Below are 21,667 nucleotides of genomic sequence, written 5' to 3' on the forward strand. Positions count from 1 at the left end.
GTGGGATCTGCCTGATGTGTGCCCGAAAAGTTGAGAAATTTGGTATCAAAGTTGAAGAGAGCTCCAACGAGACCAAAGAGACGCCGTGAAGAATCTGAAGCAAGTGGAAATGAAACTTATAGACCTTAATCAGTGACATTACAAGGAACAAGGAGAAGAACTACTTTTTCCAGTGGCAAACACATTTTGGTTTCTTCATTTGCCTTCCTCAAATGGTTAGCGTTTTTGCACAAAAACAACTTCCAAAACTGAAAAAATTAAATTGAAAGACTTCGTAAAAACTCTGACAGATGATCAGACTCGTTGATAGCGATTATGTGTATGTAATTTGCAAGCTAGAGCAAATCTAAATAAAAGGAAAATACCTTGTCATTCTTTCCTTCAACAGATACACCAAACAAGAGAGTTGAATAATTCCATGCCTACAATAGAGGACGCATCGGAATAAAAAGGACAAAGAAATTGAAGAAAATTTAAGAGTAAAGCCTCAATTCCAAGCCCTTACAATAGCCACACCCTAAACCCTAAACCCTCATATCTCCGCCATATATACGTTCCTTTCCTGCCTTACGGAAGGAATCATCAAAGAAAAGAAAATAATGACATTAGCACGAATCCTGTACAAGGTTCAAAATCTGAATAGACCAGTATTGCCTGCCACCACTTACTGTTATTTCAAGCCGAAGCTGATGAACTGCTGAAGCCTGTATATACAATGTGCTTTTCCGTCACGGCCACTTCAATTGTACAAATCACGCTCGTCCATGTAAGTAAGTAACCTATCAAAACCGGTGACAGAAAGACCCAAAGAATTTGGTGAAGAGTTCGTTTAGACAAAACTGCTAACTTGCCAAAATTGGAAATCCTGTCTTCAACCTTCAGTCTGAAAAGAACTCTTCGAGTTCTGGTTGGTCGGATTTGAGTAGATCACTTGGACCTGAAACTCTTCCACTAGGCAGCACTTTCCCCAGAGACTGATTTGTAATTTCAGCATAATCCATCTCAGACCAATCTTGCTCGTCCTCGGTTACTTGCTCATCTGTCGCATAACCACTGTCCTTGTTCGTATAATCCTCCTTAGCCTTTGTGTCAGATGTGCTACAAATGCAGGCAGCGGGGTTTTCGTGGAACACACCCCTTCCTGGCTTTACCTCATTTGGCTCTCCCAAGAATCCAATTTGATTTGTTCGAATCCTCGATGCAAATTCTTCCCAAGTCATGTTATTACGATTTATGAACAACTGAGACAGTTTCTTAGCATTTGGACGGATTGTTGGTTTGTGACCAAAGTATCTCCTGCATGAACAAACTTGTTACAGCTAAAACATGAATCAAATCAGAATCTTTTACCTTAGAAAAATAAATGTATTGTTAACTTGAGTTTTAGTACCTTCGACCAGCTAACATTTTAGCCATATTGCCATTGTTGTTGGTGACGAAAACATCACTTTCATCGCAAACAATAAAGTCCAGTGCAGCCATTCGAGAAGAGAAGGATGAAAATGGGGCCAACTCCTCCTTGCTTAACAGAGTCTCTTTTGTGTGGAAGTTTGGGAAAAGTGTTTTTAGGGGTGCCAATGTCTCTTCACTTCCATAAACTTCACCGGATGCCACATACAAGTGAACATCACTTCCGAAACCCAACGCTCTAAGCATGAGACCAACTTCCTCTGGAGTTAGCGGGCATCTGCCATGTCTTCTTACCTTGTCAGGGTTGCTTGCCTGCACATAATACAACCCCATAAAAAATAAAATAAATAAAAAATTATGATCCAGAGGCAAATTATATGATACAGGAAATCATTGAACGGCATTATTCAAGTCATTGCTCATTAGTGGAAGCCTTACATGTAAAGTTTTCCACCTTTTCCGAAGTTTGCCAAGCTCTTTCCTTTCTTTTTCTCCCCCACCATAATCGCATCCAGAAAATGCCAGCATATCCGGCTCAAACCTATAACATGACCAACCAATGTCACAAACTTTTTTCCACATACTCCAACAATTTTTCAAAAAACACTAAAAACCATCAAAATAACCTAAACAGAGGTTTTTCTACAGTACCCAAGCATATCCTACCGAGAAGTTTTCCTCACTCGGAAAATTAAGGGAACACTACCCCAACCTACATGCTCCACTCAGAAAGCTTCAACATACAAGCTTCAACAAAAGAAAATTCAAAGAACTTAGCGAAGAAGGCTTTGGTGTATTTAACACAATACGTTGAAATGAAGGAAAGCTTATTTATTGATATCCCCGATAAGCTACAAATATGTACATATACATGAGTCAAAATAAACACACAAGAGGGAGCCTTCACAAAGGTTGCTTAGGAGAAGTCTCAGCAGTCGGTAGAGCCCCAGAAAGAGAAGGCACCGGAGGGGGATCATTTGGAGCCTCAGTACTGGACAAAACCCTAGAAGGAGGAGGCATCAAAGGTTGATCATTTGGAGCTTCATTACGCGGTACAGCCCCAGAAGACGAAGGCAATAAATGCCTTTGGAACAAACCCACAAATCTCTGATGATCAAGTAAAACCTGACCATCAGTTTCCTTCATCTGGTCAAGCTTCCTCTTCATGTTTGTAGCATAGTCATGTGCGAGCCGGTGCAACTGTTTATTCTCATGCTTGAGCCCTCTAATCTCCTGTTTGAGACTCATCACTTCAGCCGCCAATGATTCAACTTGGCGGGTTCGAGCAAATAGGCGTTGGGCCATATTAGACACAGAACCTGCACACTGAACACTGAGAGCCAGCGAATCCTTAACAGCTAACTCATCAGACCGTTTGGAAAGTAGTCTGTTATCTTTGGGAGTGAGAAGGTTCCTGGCCACCACCGCAGCGGTCATATCATTCTTCATCACGGAATCCCCAACGGTAAGAGGACCAGTAGGGGAGACGAAGGATGGGCGCCATATGTTGTCTGGAGAAGGCGGGGCTGCCTCTTCAACAAGGTTCAAGTCAAACCGACGGTCGGAGGGGCCAGACATTTTCAAAGGTGTTGAAGAGAGAAGAGGTCGGACAAATCAAGATCTTAGAAGTGCAAGAATGAAGCTTCTACTGGTGGAGATTTAAGTGTGCTTTGGAACTTAATGCCAGCCCCTATAAAAATCTGCACTCGACGAAGCTTCAGAAATCGAAGAGGCGCCTGCTCAGAAATCGAAGAGGCGTTTGCTTTCTCAAAAGCTGGGCTGCTTAGAGATCACGAGGGTTGATCTCAGAAATCGAAGAGGCGTTTGCTTTCTCAAAAGTTGGGCTGCTCAAAGACCACGAAGGCCGATCTCAGAAATCGAAGAGGCGCTCGCTTTCTCAAAAGCTGGGCTCCCCAGAGACCACGAGGGCCGATCTCAGAAATCGAAGAGGCACCTACTTTTCCAGCCTTGTCAGCACCTGTCACACGCACACTCAGCTTTGCGGAAATTATGCGCATTCTGTCGAAGACTTCTGGGGAAGTAGAAAACACATGAATCTTACTGTTCAATCACCCACTTCCCACACGCAACAATAGCTCATGGGTACCACAGATAACTTTGCCAAAGTTCTCTGCCAAAGTTGAGCACGTGAAGCTTACAGCTCCCACTACATCGCTCTGACCAAGAAGGGTAAAAGAATAGCAAAGAAACAGCACTAACAAAGTTTAGACCCATAAATTTTGAAGGTCTAGCTACCATATTATTACCCACAAGGGTAAAGGAACAGTACCACTGCTGGATAATTGGAAAGTCCCGGTGTGTCAACCTATGTGCTTCGTGGCAAGGTAGACTAGCAAACATGCCCAACCTTTACTCACATTCGAGAAAACACTCCCAATAAGATTGCTTGCTCCAAAATCGAAGAGGCACCGTCCTCCGAATCTCGAGAGCCAGACTCCCAACATGACTACTTTCTTAAAAATCGAAGAGAGGGTAAAGGAACAGTACCATTGCTGGATAATTGGAAAGTCCCTGTGTGTCAACCTCTGTGCTTCATGGCAAGGTAGACTAGCAAACATGCCCAACCTTTACTCACATTCGGGAAAACACTCCCAACAAGATTGCTTGCTCCAAAATCGAAGAGGCACCGCCCTCCGAATCTCGAGAGCCAGACTCCCAACATGATTACTTTCTCAAAAATCGAAGAGACACTGCTCCCCGAATCTTCGAGAGCCAGACCCCCAACATGATTGCTTTCTCAAAAATCGATGAGGCATCGTTCTCCGAATCAATCGAAGAGGCGCTCGCTTTCTCAAAAGCTGGGCTGCTCAGAGACCACGAGGGCCGATCTCAGAAATCGAAGAGGCACCTACTTTTCTAGCCTTGTCAGCACCTGTCACACGCACACTCAGCTTTGCAGAAATTATGGGCATTCTGTCGAAGACTTCTGGTGAAGTAGAAAGCACATGAATCTTACTGTTCAATCACCCACTTCCCACACGCAACAATAGCTCATGGGTACCACAGATAACTTTGCCAAAGTTCTCTGCCAAAGTTGAGCACGTGAAGCTTGCAGCTCCCACTACATCGCTCTGACAAAGAAAGGTAAAAGAATAGCAAAGAAACAGCACTAACAAAGTTTAGACACATAAATTTTGAAGGTCTAGCAACCATATTATTACCCACAAGGGTAAAGGAACAGTACCACTGCTGGATAATTGGAAAGTCCCTGTGGGTCAACCTCTGTGCTTCGTGGCAAGGTAGACTAGCAAACATGCCCAACCTTTACTCACATTCGAGAAAACACTCCCAACAAGATTGCTTGCTCCAAAATCGAAGAGGCACCGTCCTCCGAATCTCGAGAGCCAGACTCCCAACATGACTACTTTCTCAAAATCGAAGAGAGGGTAAAGGAACAGTACCATTGCTGGATAATTGGAAAGTCCCTGTGTGTCAACCTTTGTGCTTCGTGGCAAGGTAGACTAGCAAACATGCCCAACCTTTACTCACATTCGAGACAACACTCCCAACAAGATTGCTTGCTCCAAAATCGAAGAGGCACCGTCCTCCGAATCTCGAGAGCCAGACTCCCAACATGATTACTTTCTCAAAATCGAAGAGAGGGTAAAGGAACAGTACCATTGCTGGATAATTGGAAAGTCCCTGTGTGTCAACCTTTGTTCTTCGTGGCAAGGTAGACTAGCAAACATGCCCAACCTTTACTCACATTCGAGACAACACTCCCAACAAGATTGCTTGCTCCAAAATCGAAGAGGCACCGCCCTCCGAATCTCGAGAGCCAGACTCCCAACATGATTACTTTCTCAAAAATCGAAGAGACACTGCTCTCCGAATCTCGAGAGCCAGACCCCCAGCATGATTGCTTTCTCAAAAATCGAAGAGGCATCGTTCTCCGAATCTCGAGAGCCAGATACCACAGACCACTTTTTCAAAGTGCTCTGACAGAGTTAAAACATGTGAAACTGGCAGCTCCCACTACCGTGCTATGACCAAGCAGGGTAAAGGAATAGCATTACTACTTGTTAGGGAGACTCCTATATATGTCGACCTCCATCCCCAACGGACAGGCAGACCTGCAAAAATGCTCAACCCTTCATCATATCTGAGAGGGCACTCCCAACGAAGCCTTTCGAAATATTCAGCTTTCTTTCCCCCCCCCGATAATACCTCTGCAAACAAGCTATACTAGAGCAAGAATATCTCATATCATCAGGGTTAAAAGCAAGAGTATCCCATATCATGCTTTTTCCCTGTCTTTTCCTTTGGCCTTGTTTTTACCTGCAAGACAAGGAGAAAGAGAGCAATCAATCAGCACTTGGAATCAAGCTTCCAGCCAGGAACTGACTGCCTGGAACCCCTTACCTGATTACTTACCTGGCATTGCTCTCGAGTACTCATCTTCAACATCTTATGTTTCCAGGGAAGATTCCGCATCTGCTTGAGGAACAGATAGGGCAAGTGCGAAGGATACAAGGAAGCATGTGGAGACAAGCGTAACAGCACACGTGCCGATACATCCATTACTCTGTCAAAAGCAAAAGTATCCCATATCAGCAGGGTCGAACGTACTCTAGATTTGATGGACTTGTTTTGACCCTCAAATTCTTCAGTCGGCCTTATACTCTGGAGGAAACCAGAAAACCCTCCAGCTCAGTTCAAGAATAAGCCTGTGGAAAGTTACTTCTTCAAAAGCAAAAGTATCTCATATCATCTCTTCTCATTTTTCTTCTCTTTATCCTTCATGCTGCTGCAAGATGGGGAGAAGGTGAACAATCAGTCGAAGCTCTGATTGCTTACCTTGTCTGTCACCTCTTTCAGCAGACCCCCTAGCTCGGCGACTTGGGGGACTCCTACTACATGGTTTGTATCGCGCTTGACCAAGCCTGAAACTACAAGTAAGCTTCAAGTGAAATTGATACATTACCTTGTGCATCTCCACCAGTTAAAGATACCACCCCTGGATGGAGGAAGAGTACTTCCAGAGAAGATGCCACATCTACCTATGAGACAGATAAGGCAAGTCAAGACGACACCACACTCCGATACTTAGAAGTTTCGTGATTACGAGATCATTCTCCCACAATATTTCCTAATGTCATTTGTACTAAATCATTCACTTGTATTCACTAAAGGAAAGTTTGAACCTATGTACTTGTGTAAACCCTTCACAATTAATGAGAACTCTTCTATTCCGTGGACGTAGCCAATCTGGGTGAACCACGTACATCTTGTGTTTGCTTTCCTATCTCTATCCATTTATATACTTATCCACACTAATGACCGGAGCAATCTAGCGAAGATCACAAAAAGCGACCGTTTTCGCTACCTAGGATCTATCTTGCAAGAGAACGGAGAATTAGATGGAGATCTCAACCATAGAATACGAGCTGGATGGATGAAGTGTAAGAGTGCATCCGGCGTGTTGTGTGACCGTCGTAGGCCACTGAAGCTCAAGGGAAAATTTTATAGGACGGCAATAAGGCCAGCGATGTTGTATGGCACAGAATGTTGGGCGGTGAAGCATCAACACGTACACAAAATGGGTGTAGCGGAGATGAGGATGCTTCGTGGGATGTGTGGGCACACGAGAAAGGATAAGATTGGGAATGAGGATATCCGAGGTAAAGTAGGAGTAGCCGAAATTGTAGGAAAGATGAGAGAAAATCGGCTCCGGTGATTTGGACATGTGCAAAGAAGGCCAACTGACGCTCCGGTTCGAAGATGTGACTACGGGACAGAGGTTCAGGGCCGAAGGGGTAGAGGAAGACCTAGGAAAACTTTGGAAGAGACTCTAAGAAAAGACTTAGAGTACTTGGATCTAACGGAGGACATGACACAAAACCGAGCGCAATGGCGTTCTAGGATTCATATAGCCGACCCCACTTAGTGGGAAAAGGCTTTGTTGTTGTTGTTGTTGTTGACCCAAGCATATTATTCTGAGAAAACAGAAAGTTCGACCATTTTTCAGGAACAAACAAACATTAGTACTCGATGTATCCATTGCAGTACAACAACAACAAAGCCTTTTCCCACTAAGTGGGGTTGGCTAGATGTATCCATTGCAGTAGACTAGAAAAAAAACAAAACATCTGTACAATCAATTCTATTGAAGGCACAGCTTACTCATGGTATACTAGTATGTGTGCTAGGGAAAAATTACTCCAGCAGTTAAAAATAAATTGCAGTTTACCTCAAATGCAGGGTAATGAAATGCTTGCTTTTCATGCTCATTCTCTCAACCAACTTTTTACCCATTTTGCTAATCGTGTCGGTAAATTTCAAGGCTTGATAATTGGCTCTACATCTCAGCTTTTGTAAATTTGAATCCAACTTATTTGAAAGTCTGTAATCAAATTTTGTGAGCTGAACAGCCTGCACATTAGAAAGCATAACCTACAACTGTCAATTCTATGTACCCTGAAAAGGCGCTCATTCAAGCACCAACAAATGTTTTTTTGACATCGGTCCCAAAAGCATATGATAATTCTTTAAAGAAAATGTGCTACATTTTTCGGCAAGACACTTACATGCTTTTTATTAAGAACGGGCACCAAGCGATTCTGATAACATTTTGCATTACACTTCCTCGGAACTCGCATGGTATATGGGCTCATTGGTTTCCCTCCCTTTGTTGGAAGCTGTTTTATGATTTTAACATCTTTTGAGAGAGATGATATAAACCAGTCTACGTCAAAGATTTCATCAAAGTTACTGCAACAAATACCCCCAAATCACATTATAATATGCTGACTATATCCCTTACATGGACAGTAGTTCTTCAACTGCAATATGCTGAAACTGACCTGGAATCCTTCCAATACGATTTCTGGTCCAGCTTGGGAACAACAAGAGTAGCATTCAAGATATAAGCTGCAACGACAGCATCTGTTATCTGCAACGGAACCAGTAAAGGAAGCATCAGAAGCCGAATCAGCAGCAAAAACATGCATGATTACAAACTAGCCTGCACAATCATGGCATAAAAACGTTTTGAATTCCCAAGAGAAATAACAATCACAGTTAAAAAGCTCACCCCTGTTCTTTGCTGGTTCAAACCTCCACTTGTAGCAATCAACAAGTAGCGATTCGAATGAGTTTTCGCATCAGCAGCTGCAACAGTTAAAGTATTGATTTGGTAAAGATAGATTAACCAGAGCTCCAATAATGAAAAAGAAATTCAAAATCTCCTATAAACTCATCACACGGCATAGAATCGATCCAATTACAACGCCATGAAATGAACAAAATAAGACTTCAATCAATGCTAGCAAGTTCCAGATTAACCATAAACATCAAATTAATATTGAATTTCAATTTGAATATCTCATCAACCCAATCTAAGAAAAAAAAAAAATAGAGAGCGGAAAAAAAAGGCAGAAATGAGATTAGTAAATATCTAATATATTTTACTTGCAAAGTTATCGGCGGCATTGCTGCAACCGAAGAAAAGCTCCGAATTCCTTGTACTCCATAAATCTCGACCTGAACTTCCTCCACTCTCCTGAAAACAGATCAAAAATTCAATTAGAACCGAAAAATATTAAATTAAATTTCAATTCTGCAAAAAATCAACAACTTGTATCGGAGCTCCATTAAGTTAAATAGCGTACCGGCACACGAAACGTCGTCGTCTCATCCGAATTATCCCGGACCTCATCGCCGCCATTGTCAACCTGAACGCAAAAGACACAAGAATTTTTCAGATAAAATGAAAGTCCTAGCAAACGGAGAAAATCGGAGCTGAGAGGTGATTCGGTGTGTGCTTGAGTACCGAGGAGAGGTGACGCAAGAGCGAGAGGTGATTGTGGAAATGCAGAACCGGAGACGGAGCGAGGAGAGAGAAGGCAGCGAGGAAGATAAGCAGGCAACCGGATACGGCGCAGATAAGCGGGAACACGTGGTGGCGGAAACGGCGGAGGTGTCGCCGAAGAATAGAGGTTCTGAAAATGACGCCGCCTATGGCGGCGGCGGCGATAACGTCGTTAATGTAGATGCAGCGGTGGCCGTTGTTTGCGTCTCTCTTCTTCTTCTTCATCGCCGGTAACATTGTTGCAGAGCAGAAAGAAGAGGAAATAGAGTCTTTGTATTTGAAGCTGGAGAGAATATACGGCGACGACAGCGACTACGAGAACGACAGCGTTTCTGATCTCTTCGGTTCCCCAACAAGAAAACAAACAAGCTTCACCAAAAAGGCCCTCCTCCCTAAAACCCAGCGCGCGTAATTTTCAATGGGTTTGGTTCCGGTGTGATGCGGTCAGACGGTATTATTGTCTACGTGCTGAGAATGATGCGTTTCTGATCATCCGATTGCAGTTTATGATGATTGTTGTTCTTTTGAGTGGGCCTCTTGCCTTGGGACCCATGAGGAAGAAATTGAAGAGCCAACGGATTTTGCAAGTGAAAAAAATCGATTTTTCACTTGCATAAAATTCTCATTGAACTCTTTGAATAACAATGAAAATTGTAATTAGTCTTTAAATTTAAAAATCTAATTCACAAATTAGAAATATCTAAAAGTTGTTTGCAAAGGGGAATTTTGTAGCTAATTTAGGGATGAGGACGAGAAAAATCAGCTCCAATTGCTTCCATTTCTCATCTACTAATTTTGGAGAAGTGGTATTTTCGCTTCCTAAATATGCGGGCAACGAGTGGGTGATGAGAAGCAACTTTATCCCATTCTTTTTTATTTTTCTCAACTATGTTTAACAAAAAGTAAACGATTAAGATGATGGACCTAATCTTGAAGGAAAATTATTAAAAATATTTTAAAATGAAGCTGTTATTCGCACTTTAAATAACTTTCGCGCTACTATTGTAAAATATAAGGTGTTAGAGATTTCAATAATAAATATATAAATTATATATATATATATATATATATATGACTTGGCTGGGTTCTGCAGCATATGTGTGTGTGCGTTGTGCAGCATATGACTTTGCTGATGACAATTACCATCTTACACAATACTATGAATCAATTTCTAAACTTTGAGACCAATATGTTATTTGCATTCTTTAGAAAATTATGAATAATGATTCAGCTACTCCAATATATGTTATAAAAAGGAATTGTTTGCATTTGTTTTTTGGTTGAACGAGCAATAAGATAATTACAATAAATTTAGCTATATTATGGGGAGATAGATTAGAACTTGAGTGCAAACAATGAAACACATTAATTAGCACTACTCTAGCTAACTCACCTAAACCCATATATGCGCACAATGATGGTAGCTTCAATTTTATGAATTTAAAAAGGAAAATGAAACTAAGATTAGTTATTGAAATAATTTTTTTAGTTTATGGAGGAATAATCTAATGATTAAGTGAAATATTAGTGGGGTTGGGATGAGTTAAAGATTCCTATATCTTTGGTATGAGCGCTATACACACCTAAATTTCTACAATTTATTTATTTATTTCCGCCAAGATCTTTGTTTCTGAGTCACCTGTCACGTGCTACTCACGTGTTCAGTAACCTTTCCCTTATTTTCTTAATTCAATTTAATTTATCCAACGGCGGACGGCGACTACAAATCCCAACGAAAAGCGCGTGCCCGAGCAGATCAATCACTGAAAAGTGAAAGCCGCCCTTTCCGTCAGAGTAACAGTCACACAAGCAAGCAAGGACTGACGTTTCCCTCACGCGCATTGGGCGAGCGTCGTTCACGCTTTCTCCCTCACGCAAACTGTCGTTTGGCCTGGCTAATAACGCTATACGATGTGATATAAGGTACCGTTTGGTACGTAGGACGGGACGGGACGGAACAAGAAGAGCCGTTCCGTCTCACGTTTGGTGCGCCTAAAAATTGTGGAACAAGTTGTCTCATAGGACGAAATTTGGCTGATTTTTGTTCCACCTCTTCCCCCTGGAACCACCTGTTCCACATCCGTGGAACACAAATTTATAATATTTTATGACAAAATTTCTCCTTATCTTTTTCAATATTTACATCATCAATTCCGTCATATTTCGCCCCGTCCTGTCTGCGTACCAAACGGTACTAAGTGCGTGCTTTCATCGTTTTTGCGTTTCGACGTTACAAAAATCTGGTGGTTTCCGTTTGCCGAAAAATCGAAGTACGAAACGGATCAACGTCAGTGGTCAACCGTAATTACCTTAACAATATTTGACCATACTATGTTGAGAGACTAAAGATACAAATGGGTATAAAATTGGAGGAAAACCAAGTTTTGAACTCTGCGCTTGCAGGAAGATATTATTGCGCGATATTAATAACTTAATATCTTGTGAATGTTTTTGCTCACTACTCTTGAGTTATAATGATATTTATCACTTTATTTGTCGTAGTTGGACGAGCTTAAATTTCTAAACAGGTGATGGTCATTATCATTATTTGAGGTGGTGAGCTAAAATAAACTCTTAATATTGTTACATAATGTTATTCATTCATGAATCACAATATTGGTGATAATGATATATGGATCATTCAGAACTAGTTTTAGAATGGCTGGAGTGTTTTTTGTGAAATTGTTTTTTTAAACTAATTTTTAGTAAAAATGCAAATGAATTTTGGAAAAGCATTTAAAGTGTTTCCTACAAGAAACATCAATTATGTGCTTCTTGCAGAAAACACTTTAAGTACTTTTGAAACTCATAAACATTTTCCTAAATACACTTTCAGTCGTTTGAAAAACACATTTCCAAACGAGTCTGTAGGTGATATTTCATAGACAGATATTTATTAAACAAGAATATTGATAACATTTGTGTAGTAGCTGTCATGCTGAAAAATATGTGATGTAAAAACAATTTTTTTTTTCTTGGTTAGTTATAATTGGGGGTAATTGACTGATTAGTAGTTAATAGGTTAGTTGAGATATAATATTATAATAATTGGGAATGCATGATGCACCTAACGCTTGGCTAAAATAATTATTGGGGTAGGTTGTGCTTTATTGATTAAGGAGTTGAAGGAGGAATAGGAAGAAAATGAGAAAATGTCAAGAGGAAAGCAAGTTAATTACGGAACATTTTAAGAGGGAATCAATCACTGAAATGTTTAATGGTAGATATTTTGTTAAATATTAAAACATTAAAATCTCCAAGTAAAGCATCACGGATAATATCCAGAGGTTAAGAAATGAGAAAGAGTTCAACATCGTAATAAAGGGTTAACTTGAGCAATTTATGAGCCATGTAGAACGTGGAGCATGAATGATAAGTGAATAGGAATCGGTCTGAGAAGAAACTTTATGTCATCCAAGAGGGGCCTGAGGGGGGAAGCTTCAGCACAACTAAAGCTCTCTTGAATCTCTGCGGTTCAATTCAACTTCTGTGTGATGGGGAGTAATTGTCTCTTAATTTATGAAGGTGGTGTTTCAAGAAAACTTAAGGCCTGTAAATAATAAACGTGCATCTATTTTTCTTTCCATGCACTTCTCTGTTAATTTGGTCGTGATTTGTCCAATATGATGACTACAAATAAAGAGGGATGTGAGGGAAAAAAAAAGATATGTGTGTATCATAGTCCAAAATTCATTAGATGAGATGGTGAGTGATATAAGTTTACATACGATGATTTATTTTCTGGTTCTTTCTTTGTACAAATTTAATGTAAAAAAGGATTGACACCTTCCTTTGCATTTATTTCTTTTGTAACTAACACGATTAAACCTTCAAACACAAAAATATCAAAGGAAAAGGGAAAAGGTTTTCTTTGTATAAAATCATCATTGTCTTATGTTATTAAGAGAACCTTTATAATATGAGTAACGCGAATAAATTGTCTGTTGTTGTAAACATTCCTAGTTTAAGTATGATTGTGTAAATCCTAGATAAGATTTGATTCTAGTTATCCTTTCCTATTACAACTTGTATTACTTGGAGAAGAAGGAATATCTTCTCTCCCTTTACTACTATAAATAAAGGCACAATGTAGGAGGGATAACAACACACACATTCCCCTACAATTCTACAAACACACATCTCTCTCCTCTCTCTCTCTGTAGCCGGCCCTAGTCCCTCTGTCAGATAAAATAGACCACAACACGTTATCAGCACGCTCCTACCGCTGCGCTTAGGAATCTGACGTTGGAGATTTTTTCTGCATCAAACCAGTTCATCCATATCATCACGCAATCAGGTTCTTTCCAAACAACGGCTTTTAACTCGATATTTTGCAAGCCCTGATAGCATGAACATTCACCATGATGCATGACCCAACTTTACGTTTTACGTATTTTAGATTCTACATAAATTGTGTATGCTTCATAATCAAAATTGCTACAATTATGTGAATTTGATATTTGTCATGAATTGAATCCTACATATGTACATGCATTGAAACTATTATTTGCATATGCATCAACGTAAATATGTGATTCATTAAAATTATACATGCATATAATATAATTGAATACAAAAAAAAAAAAAAAAAAAAAAAACGAAAAAAAAATATATATATTTTAGGGCTGCACACAGCAGCCCATTCCCCTCTTCTCACCCCGTGGGCCTGTAATCCCACCCGAGGGTTCTTGGCCTATATTTTTAGGCCCCGAGATTTTATTATTTAATTTTTTTTTAAATAATATGGGTTTTTATATTTTCACCCACACTTTAATTTGGCCCCGAAGACCAAAAATAAATTAATTCACTTATCATTGTACAATATTTCTGCATATATTCTTTGCATATTTGTTTGCATATATATTTGTGTTTTCCTGCAGGAATATATGAACCTGAAGTTCATAATTACTTTGAAACCCGAAGTTTCTTATACACATGCCTTGTTTGAAAACCCGAAGTTTTCACTTAAATATATCACCCATGAAAACCCGAAGTTTTTCATGCAAAATTAAACCAATACATGTCTATTAGAACCTGTATGTTCTACTCCTATGTGAATGGATTGATTTTTCTCCATTACACTAACCACATCTTGTCCATCTATTTTGATAGGACCATGTCGAATTTGAACAAACTCGACTTCACCGCTTTGGAGGTTTCTGGAAGGAACTACCTCAAGTGGGTTCAAGATGTGAAGCTTGCAGTCCTGCTATTGAAGAAGCAACAGATAAACCTGTTGGCGAGGCTGAAAAAGCCACTGCTATGATCTTCATCCGAAGACATATCCATGACGCTCTACAAACTGAGTACCTTGCTGAGGAGGATCCACGTGCATTATGGGTCGCTTTGGCTGATCGTTTCGATCACCAAAAGGACATATTCTTGCCTGAAGCAAGACACGACTGGCAGCACTTACGCTTCCAAGACTTTAAGTCTGTGAATGAATATAATTCTAAAGTTTGTCGAATCCGATCACTTCTCAAGTTTTGCAATGAAACTTTGACTGAAGAGGATCTCCTGGAGAAGACCTACTCGACCTTCTCTGCTTCTAATATTGTCCTGCAGCAACAATATAAAGCTCAGAAGTTCACTAAGTTCTCGGATTTGATCTCTGTTTTACTTCTTGCTGAAAAGCAGAACCAGCTGTTGATGAAGAATCATCAAGCTCGACCTACTGGGGCTACTGCTGTGCCTGAAGCACATTATAGCACTAATCAGCACCCAAAACGCCAAAAGAGGCGTGGTAAGGGCGGCCAGAAGCCATCCCACCAAGGTCAACAGAGCCAAGGCCCATCCAAGGGAGGAAACAAAGCCCAGAAGCGCCCAAACCTCGCTCCCAAGGCCCCGAACTTCAAGAATAAGGGCAAAGCACCTGCCACAATGAATGACGATATGTGCTATCGTTGTGGTTCCAAGGACCATTGGTCCCATATTTGCCGTGCTCCCAAGAAGGTTGTGGATGCATATCATTCTCGTCGTACGAAGTTTGAATCAAACTTCCTACAAGTGGACGAACCGGAGACTACAAAGATGGAGGTTTCTGATTTTCAGGAGGATACCACTCCTATGGAAGATTAGAATCTTAGACATAGACTTATTTTTCAGTTAAAATAAGACAATTGGGGCCGAATTCCACCTTGTGGCCGAACCCCACCTTGTTTTTTGGTTGATTTTGAACAATTTTCCTTTATGTTTTGGATTATTAGTTGGCGATTTATTTTGGATATTCAGTTTTTTCCTTGAATAAATGAAATTATTTTGAATTGATACTTGTTTTTATAAACTTTTATGCATGTGACCGATTCAAATTAATTTTTCATTCTAGGTATGACTAGTGGGAAAGTTAGTTGTCTGGCAGATAGTGCAACCACGCATACTGTTTTGCGTGAACGCATCTATTTCACTAACTTCGTACCTAAGAATGCACCTCTGACAACCCTCTCAGGCCCATCCAACCTGATTGAAGGATACGGTAAGGCACGTATAATGTTGTCCAATGGTACAATTTTGACCATTGCTGAGGCACTCTATTCTCCACGTTCCAGAAGAACGTTACTAAGTTTCAAGGACATTAGAGATAACAATTACCACGCTGAAACCCACGTAGAAAACGGAGTTGAATTTCTGTGCGTAACTTCCTACGAATATGGCCAGAAGCGTATTCTAGAGAAGATGGAGCGTAACCCGAGTGGTCTGTATACTACGACCATACGCCCCATAGAATGCCACTATGTGGCCGGCCCTACCACAGGGACCGCGCACGAAATTACACTTTGGCATGATCGTTTGGGACATCCTGGACGAATAGCGATGCGCCGTATCCTCAAAACTTCACACGGGCATCCACTAACCTGAAGCTTAGGTTCGATCCATGAAATTGCATGTCAAACATGTTCTATGGGAAAGCTTATTACTAAGCCTTCTTATGACAAGATTTGTTCGAATCCTCCCATTTTTCTACAACGGATTCAGGGGGACATTTGTGGACCGATTCAACCTCCCTGCGGACCATTTAGATATTTTATGGTTTTGGTTGACGCTTCTACACGTTGGTCACACGTGTGCTTGTTGTCCACAAGGAACGCTGCATTCTCCAAACTGTTGGCTCAGGTTATCAAGCTCAGGGCTCACCACCCTGATTATCCGATCAAATCTATTCGATTGGATAATGCTGGAGAATTCACATCTAAAACTTTTGATGACTATTGCATGTCGGTTGGGGTTGAAGTTGAACATCCTGTACCCCATGTTCACACCCAGAACGGCCTGGCAGAGGCTTTCATTAAGCGTTTACAAATGATTGCTCGATCGTTGGTCATACGTACCAAGCTCCCGATCGCTGCTTGGGGCCATGCAATATTGCACGCAGCAAAGTTGGTCCGCCTGAGGCCTGTTGCGACACAACCATTTAGTGCCCTTCAGTTGGTCACCGGATGCGAACCCGACATATCGCATCTGCGCGTTTTTGGTTGTGCGGTCTATGTGCCGATCTCGCCGCCGTTACGTACAAAAATGGGGCCTCAGCGAAGGATAGGAATCTATGTCGGATATGATTCTCCTTCGATTATTCGTTACTTAGAACCTTTGACAGGCGATCTGTTTACCGCTCGTTTCGCGGATTGTCACTTCTATGAGACAGTCTTCCCGTCGTTAGGGGGAGATAAGAACGTCAACGTTCCTAATGAATGACGCGAATTATCGTGGATGACTCCCACTTTGTCTCATTTAGATCCCCGCACCGCTCAGTCTGAAGCTGAAGTGCAGCGCATATTAGATCTCCAGAGCATAGCTCAGAGCATGCCAGATGCTTTCACCGATCTAGCGCGCGTGACAAGATCACATATTCCAGCTGCGAATACGCCTGCAAAGATGGATGTACCAAATGTACGACGGACTACCCTCCTGGAAGCCCGGGACGCCAATTCTGGTGATCCACGTACATTAGCGGCTAGCCAATCATCTGCCCCTACACAAAAGCGTGGCAGACCCCTTGGTTCAAAGGATTCACACCCCCGGAAGAGGAAAACCACGGCACAAGGTCCTGAAGAGCCTACCGTGAATCCGACTATCGCTTACTCATTTTACCCAACTCATGAGGAAATTCTAGATTATGGAAGCGTCCTTGAAGAGACGAATTCTCCTCCCGAGAATCGTGAGATTTCGGTCTATTATGCTAGCTTAGATGATGTGTGGCGTAGAAATGAGATGATTGTCGACGATGCATTAGCATTTGCAGTAGCTACTGAGATCATGTTGAGCGATGACATTGAACCGCGTTCCGTTGATGAATGTCGACGTAGAGCTGATTGGTCAAACTGGAAACAAGCAATCCAAGTCGAACTTGATTCACTTGCGAAACGTAAGGTGTTTGGACCTGTAGTTCCTACTCCTCCACATGTGAAGCCCGTTGGCTACAAGTGGGTTTTCGTTCGGAAGCGTAATGAGAAGAACGAAATTGTGCGTTACAAAGCTCGTCTTGTAGCACAAGGTTTCTCACAACGCCCCGGGATTGACTATGACGAAACTTACTCACCCGTTATGGATGTGATTACTTTTCGATACCTTATCAGTTTGGTAGTTTCCGAAAAACTGGATATGCAGCTGATGGACGTAGTAACCGCGTATCTCTATGGGGATCTCGATACGGAAATTTATATGAAAGTTCCCGAAGGACTTACATTGACTGGTTCAAATATTTCCAAACCCCGGAACACGCTCTCAATTCGGCTGAGGCGTTCACTATACGGTTTGAAACAATCCGGAAGAATGTGGTATAACCGTTTAAGTGAGTATTTGACTAGTCAGGGATATGTGAATAACGAACTATGCCCTTGTGTGTTCATTAAGAAGTCACATTCTGGATTTGCGATTGTTGCAGTATATGTCGATGACATGAATCTCATCGGAACTCCTGAAGAGCTCGCGAGAACTGCTTCGCACCTGAAGTCGGAATTTGAGATGAAAGATCTAGGTAAGACTCGATACTGTCTCGGCCTCGAGATAGAGCATTGTTCGGATGGAATCCTAGTACATCAATCGAACTACACCCAGAAGGTGTTGCGCCGTTTTAATGAGGATAAAGCGAAGCCTTCGAGTACTCCTATGGTCGTTCGTACGCTAGATGCAAAGCGAGATCCCTTCCGTCCGAAGGAGGATGATGAAGAGATTTTGGAGCCTGAAGTTCCTTATCTAAGTGAGATAGGCGCTTTATTGTACTTAGCTCAATGCACTAGACCCGACATCTCCTTCGCTGTTAATCTTTTGGCAAGATACAGCAATGCACCAACACGCAGACATTGGACTGGCGTGAAAGACATCTTCCGTTACCTTAAGGGTACTACGGATTTGGGCTTATTCTATCCCTACGAATCCTCGAGTGATGCCGCACCCTATGCTCATCGGGTTGATTCTCGCCTTGTTGGTTATGCCGACGCTGGATACTTATCTGATCCGCACAAGGCGCGTTCTCAAACGGGTTATGTCTTTACCGTTGGAGGCACCGCAATATCTTGGAGGTCAACTAAACAGACCTTAGTTGCCACTTCGTCTAACCATGCTGAAATTCTCGCCTTACATGAAGCAACTCGGGAATGCTTTTGGTTGAGAGCAGTAGTGGGCCATATTCGAAGCTCCTGTGATCTTCATCCCGCCGTTAATGCCCCGACGACGATTTTTGAAGACAACGCAGCTTGCATCGAACAGCTCAAGAAGGGTTACATCAAAGGAGACAACACCAAGCATATTGCGCCGAAGTTCTTCTTTACACATCAACAACAAGAGCATCAGAAGATTGAAGTCATGCAAATCCGATCACAAGACAATCTGGCCGACCTCTTCACCAAATCACTATCGAATGCGACGTTTCAGAAGCTTGTTCATGGAATTGGTATGCGTAAACTTTCTGAGTTGTAACTTTGCTATTTCTCTGTGGAATTATGTCAAACTCAGGGGGAGTATCTTCTAGATACTTGCTTGATCTTAATGTACTCTTTTTCCCTACGATTAGGAGCATTTTTCCCACTGGGTTTTTGCTACCTAACTAGGTTTTAACGAGGCACCCACCTTGGGCTGGTCATATCCCTGATGACGTCCTGTAGACGTTTCTTTTGACTTTGCATTTCTCACGCATTTTTCCTTAGACTATGGATTTTGTCCCTACTTGGGTTTTTGCCATAGCCTTAGGGTTTTTTAGTGAGACTTACTACTTATGCAAGTTCCTACCTTATTGAGAATAAGCGTTGTTCCTTGGAATCAATGCCAACGAGTCGACTTCCTCAACTTCTGCATGATGCTGAATCTACCTTGAGTATTTACCCACTCAAGGGGGAGTGTTGTAAACATTCCTAGTTTAAGTATGATTGTGTAAATCCTAGATAAGATTTGATTCTAGTTATCCTTTCCTATTACAACTTGTATTACTTGGAGAAGAAGGAATATCTTCTCTCCCTTTACTACTATAAATAAAGGCACAATGTAGGAGGGATAACAACACACACATTCCCCTACAATTCTACAAACACACATCTCTCTCCTCTCTCTCTCTGTAGCCGGCCCTAGTCCCTCTGTCAGATAAAATAGCCACAACATCTGTATCATTATTTGGAGAAATTGTCTGTTACTAAATTCTAAACCCTAATATATATGCAAATAAATAAAAATGGTTTTTGAGATTGATATAACTCCTTACTTTTGACACTATATAAAATTTAAAATTGATAGAAGTGGTCTCTGAGATTGTCCATGGTCAATTTTTTTGTCCTTCTATAAAAATCCTTCATTAAATTGAAGAACCCACTAGTTTAAGTGGAGGGGTTGATTTGATAAAAATACTCTCAATTTAACAGAGATTTTTCATAGAATGACCAAAATGCTTCGCGGTGGACAATTTTAGGGACCACTTTTATCAATTTTAAATCTTAGGGACCAAAGTGAAGAGTTATGTCAATCTCACGGACCATTTTAGCTAAAAGCCCAATCAATACACATGTTATAGCATGAGTGGTTGGTAACATGCAACTTATATTGAATACAAAACAAAAGCAAAACTATTTCGCCACATAAGACGGGATTTTTGTAGCTCTTTACATTAGGCTTCCATCTCCAACGTACGATACGCTCGTCATGTTTCCTCACGTATGGTGTCTTTCTGTGCCTAAAACATGGCCAGTTCTTATTGTTGTAGTGAGAGCAAGTGATACTTAGCACTTCAAAATTTTATGCGTGCAAGAACATAAGTCGTTCGGCGTATCATTCCATGCATCATAATAAAGAGTAGACGACAATGTCCACTGAAACTCCGCTCTCCATCTCCAACCTCTCAATTTATACCTTATACGGACAGTCCCAAACTCAAACTCAAACTCAAACCGGATGAACACAAAACATCATTCTCTGGTTTTGGCACAATTTCTTTTTCTGTTCTTTATTTTTACGTGTGTGCATTACTTAGCTTGATAAGACTGGTAGCTCCCACACATTCTTTCGGCGACACATATGATTTAAGAAATTAAATTGCCATTCCCTTTGATTCTTAACGTTTGGTTGGATTGTAAATAGTTTTGGCTAATCTTTGCTTGCGTTTGCAAGTAGTTTAGAATAAAAAGGTATCCTCGTGTACGCATGATATGTTGTTTTTGTCATACTCAATTGTTTTTGTATGCCAAAGAACCTCCATCATCTTATATTGTCAACCAAGATGCGCACTACCCATCTGAATTATTCAACCTTCAAATGCAATGGTTCACGTGATTGGTATATAGTTGGTATATGATATACCGCACATCTACATGCTCATGAAAAATGTAGAATGCTAGTGAAGCCCCTAATATTAATAGGTGTGGCTACCTCGTGGTTTTAAGTGTACCGGGATGAAGAAAATGAAGATAGGTCCGCCTGCAATAGTACGTATCCTTGAGTAGTACGAGTTTTATGCAAAATTTGATTGTTTCAAAGATTCATTAGATCTCTATATGGAAGATTTAACTGTTACTTTTTCGGACTACTCAATTATATGTAAAAATTATTAAATAAAGATATATGATTTCTTTCTTTAAATCACATATGTGCATTTTACATTGCATTTGACACATTGCGGCTCTGAATGTCTACTTAGACATTCGAATTGCAACGTGGTGGCGGACACCTAAAAGACAATAAAGCTATAAAGTGTGCGCAATAGTGAGATGAACCTTATTACATAGATGATGTCAAAGCATAAATAGTTGGGCAGTAAAGTAAAAAATATTCTCATCCTAGAACGATGGACATTACTAAAGCAAAAGGAAATAACTTCCTACATTATCGGAAGTAGTGATCAGAGATTGCAGTAATAAAGCAAAATTCATTAGATGAGATGGTGAGTGATAGAAGTTTACATACGATGATTGCTTCTCTGATTCTCTCTTTGTACAAATTTAATGCAAAAAA

At 41.0% G+C, this 21,667-nt stretch overlaps 1 protein-coding gene across 3 annotated transcripts; it reads right to left on the reverse strand.

Annotated features, from left to right (window-relative positions):
- Positions 1 to 347: 347 nt before the first annotated feature.
- Positions 348 to 9,620, reverse strand: LOC103422364 (protein ROOT HAIR SPECIFIC 17-like). Of its 3 annotated transcripts, none has more exons than XR_011581389.1 (11): positions 9,203 to 9,620; positions 9,042 to 9,104; positions 8,842 to 8,932; positions 8,465 to 8,541; positions 8,235 to 8,323; positions 7,959 to 8,142; positions 7,622 to 7,803; positions 1,849 to 1,951; positions 1,391 to 1,722; positions 669 to 1,296; positions 348 to 562 (listed from the first exon to the last, which is right to left on the reverse strand). XR_011581389.1 is itself a non-coding variant. In XM_029102232.2 (10 exons), exons 1-10 carry the CDS (start codon positions 9,476 to 9,478, stop codon positions 879 to 881), a joined length of 1,815 nt encoding a protein of 604 aa, XP_028958065.1. In that variant the 5' UTR covers positions 9,479 to 9,620; the 3' UTR covers positions 348 to 878. The 3 variants fall into 3 exon arrangements, 1 of the variants encoding a protein (XP_028958065.1); XR_003773255.2 differs by having other exon boundaries at positions 348 to 566; XM_029102232.2 differs by having other exon boundaries at positions 348 to 1,296.
- Between the last annotated feature and the right edge of the window lie 12,047 nt (positions 9,621 to 21,667).

This window comes from Malus domestica, chromosome 05 (genome assembly GCF_042453785.1).
Source record: "Malus domestica chromosome 05, GDT2T_hap1".
NCBI lineage: Eukaryota > Viridiplantae > Streptophyta > Magnoliopsida > Rosales > Rosaceae > Malus > Malus domestica.

What these genes read in the sequence shown, in the direction of transcription:
- LOC103422364 (XM_029102232.2), bottom strand. Translation starts at nt 9,478, where the DNA reads ATGTTACCGGCGATGAAGAAGAAGAAGAGAGACGCAAACAACGGCCAC. An exon ending in TCTTGCGTCACCTCTCCTCG is followed by an intron (nt 9,105 to 9,202) that starts GTACTCAAGCAC and finishes TTTTGCGTTCAG; the next exon opens with GTTGACAATGGCGGCGATGA. An exon ending in CCGTTCTTAATAAAAAGCAT is followed by an intron (nt 7,804 to 7,958) that starts GTAAGTGTCTTG and finishes TCTAATGTGCAG; the next exon opens with GCTGTTCAGCTCACAAAATT.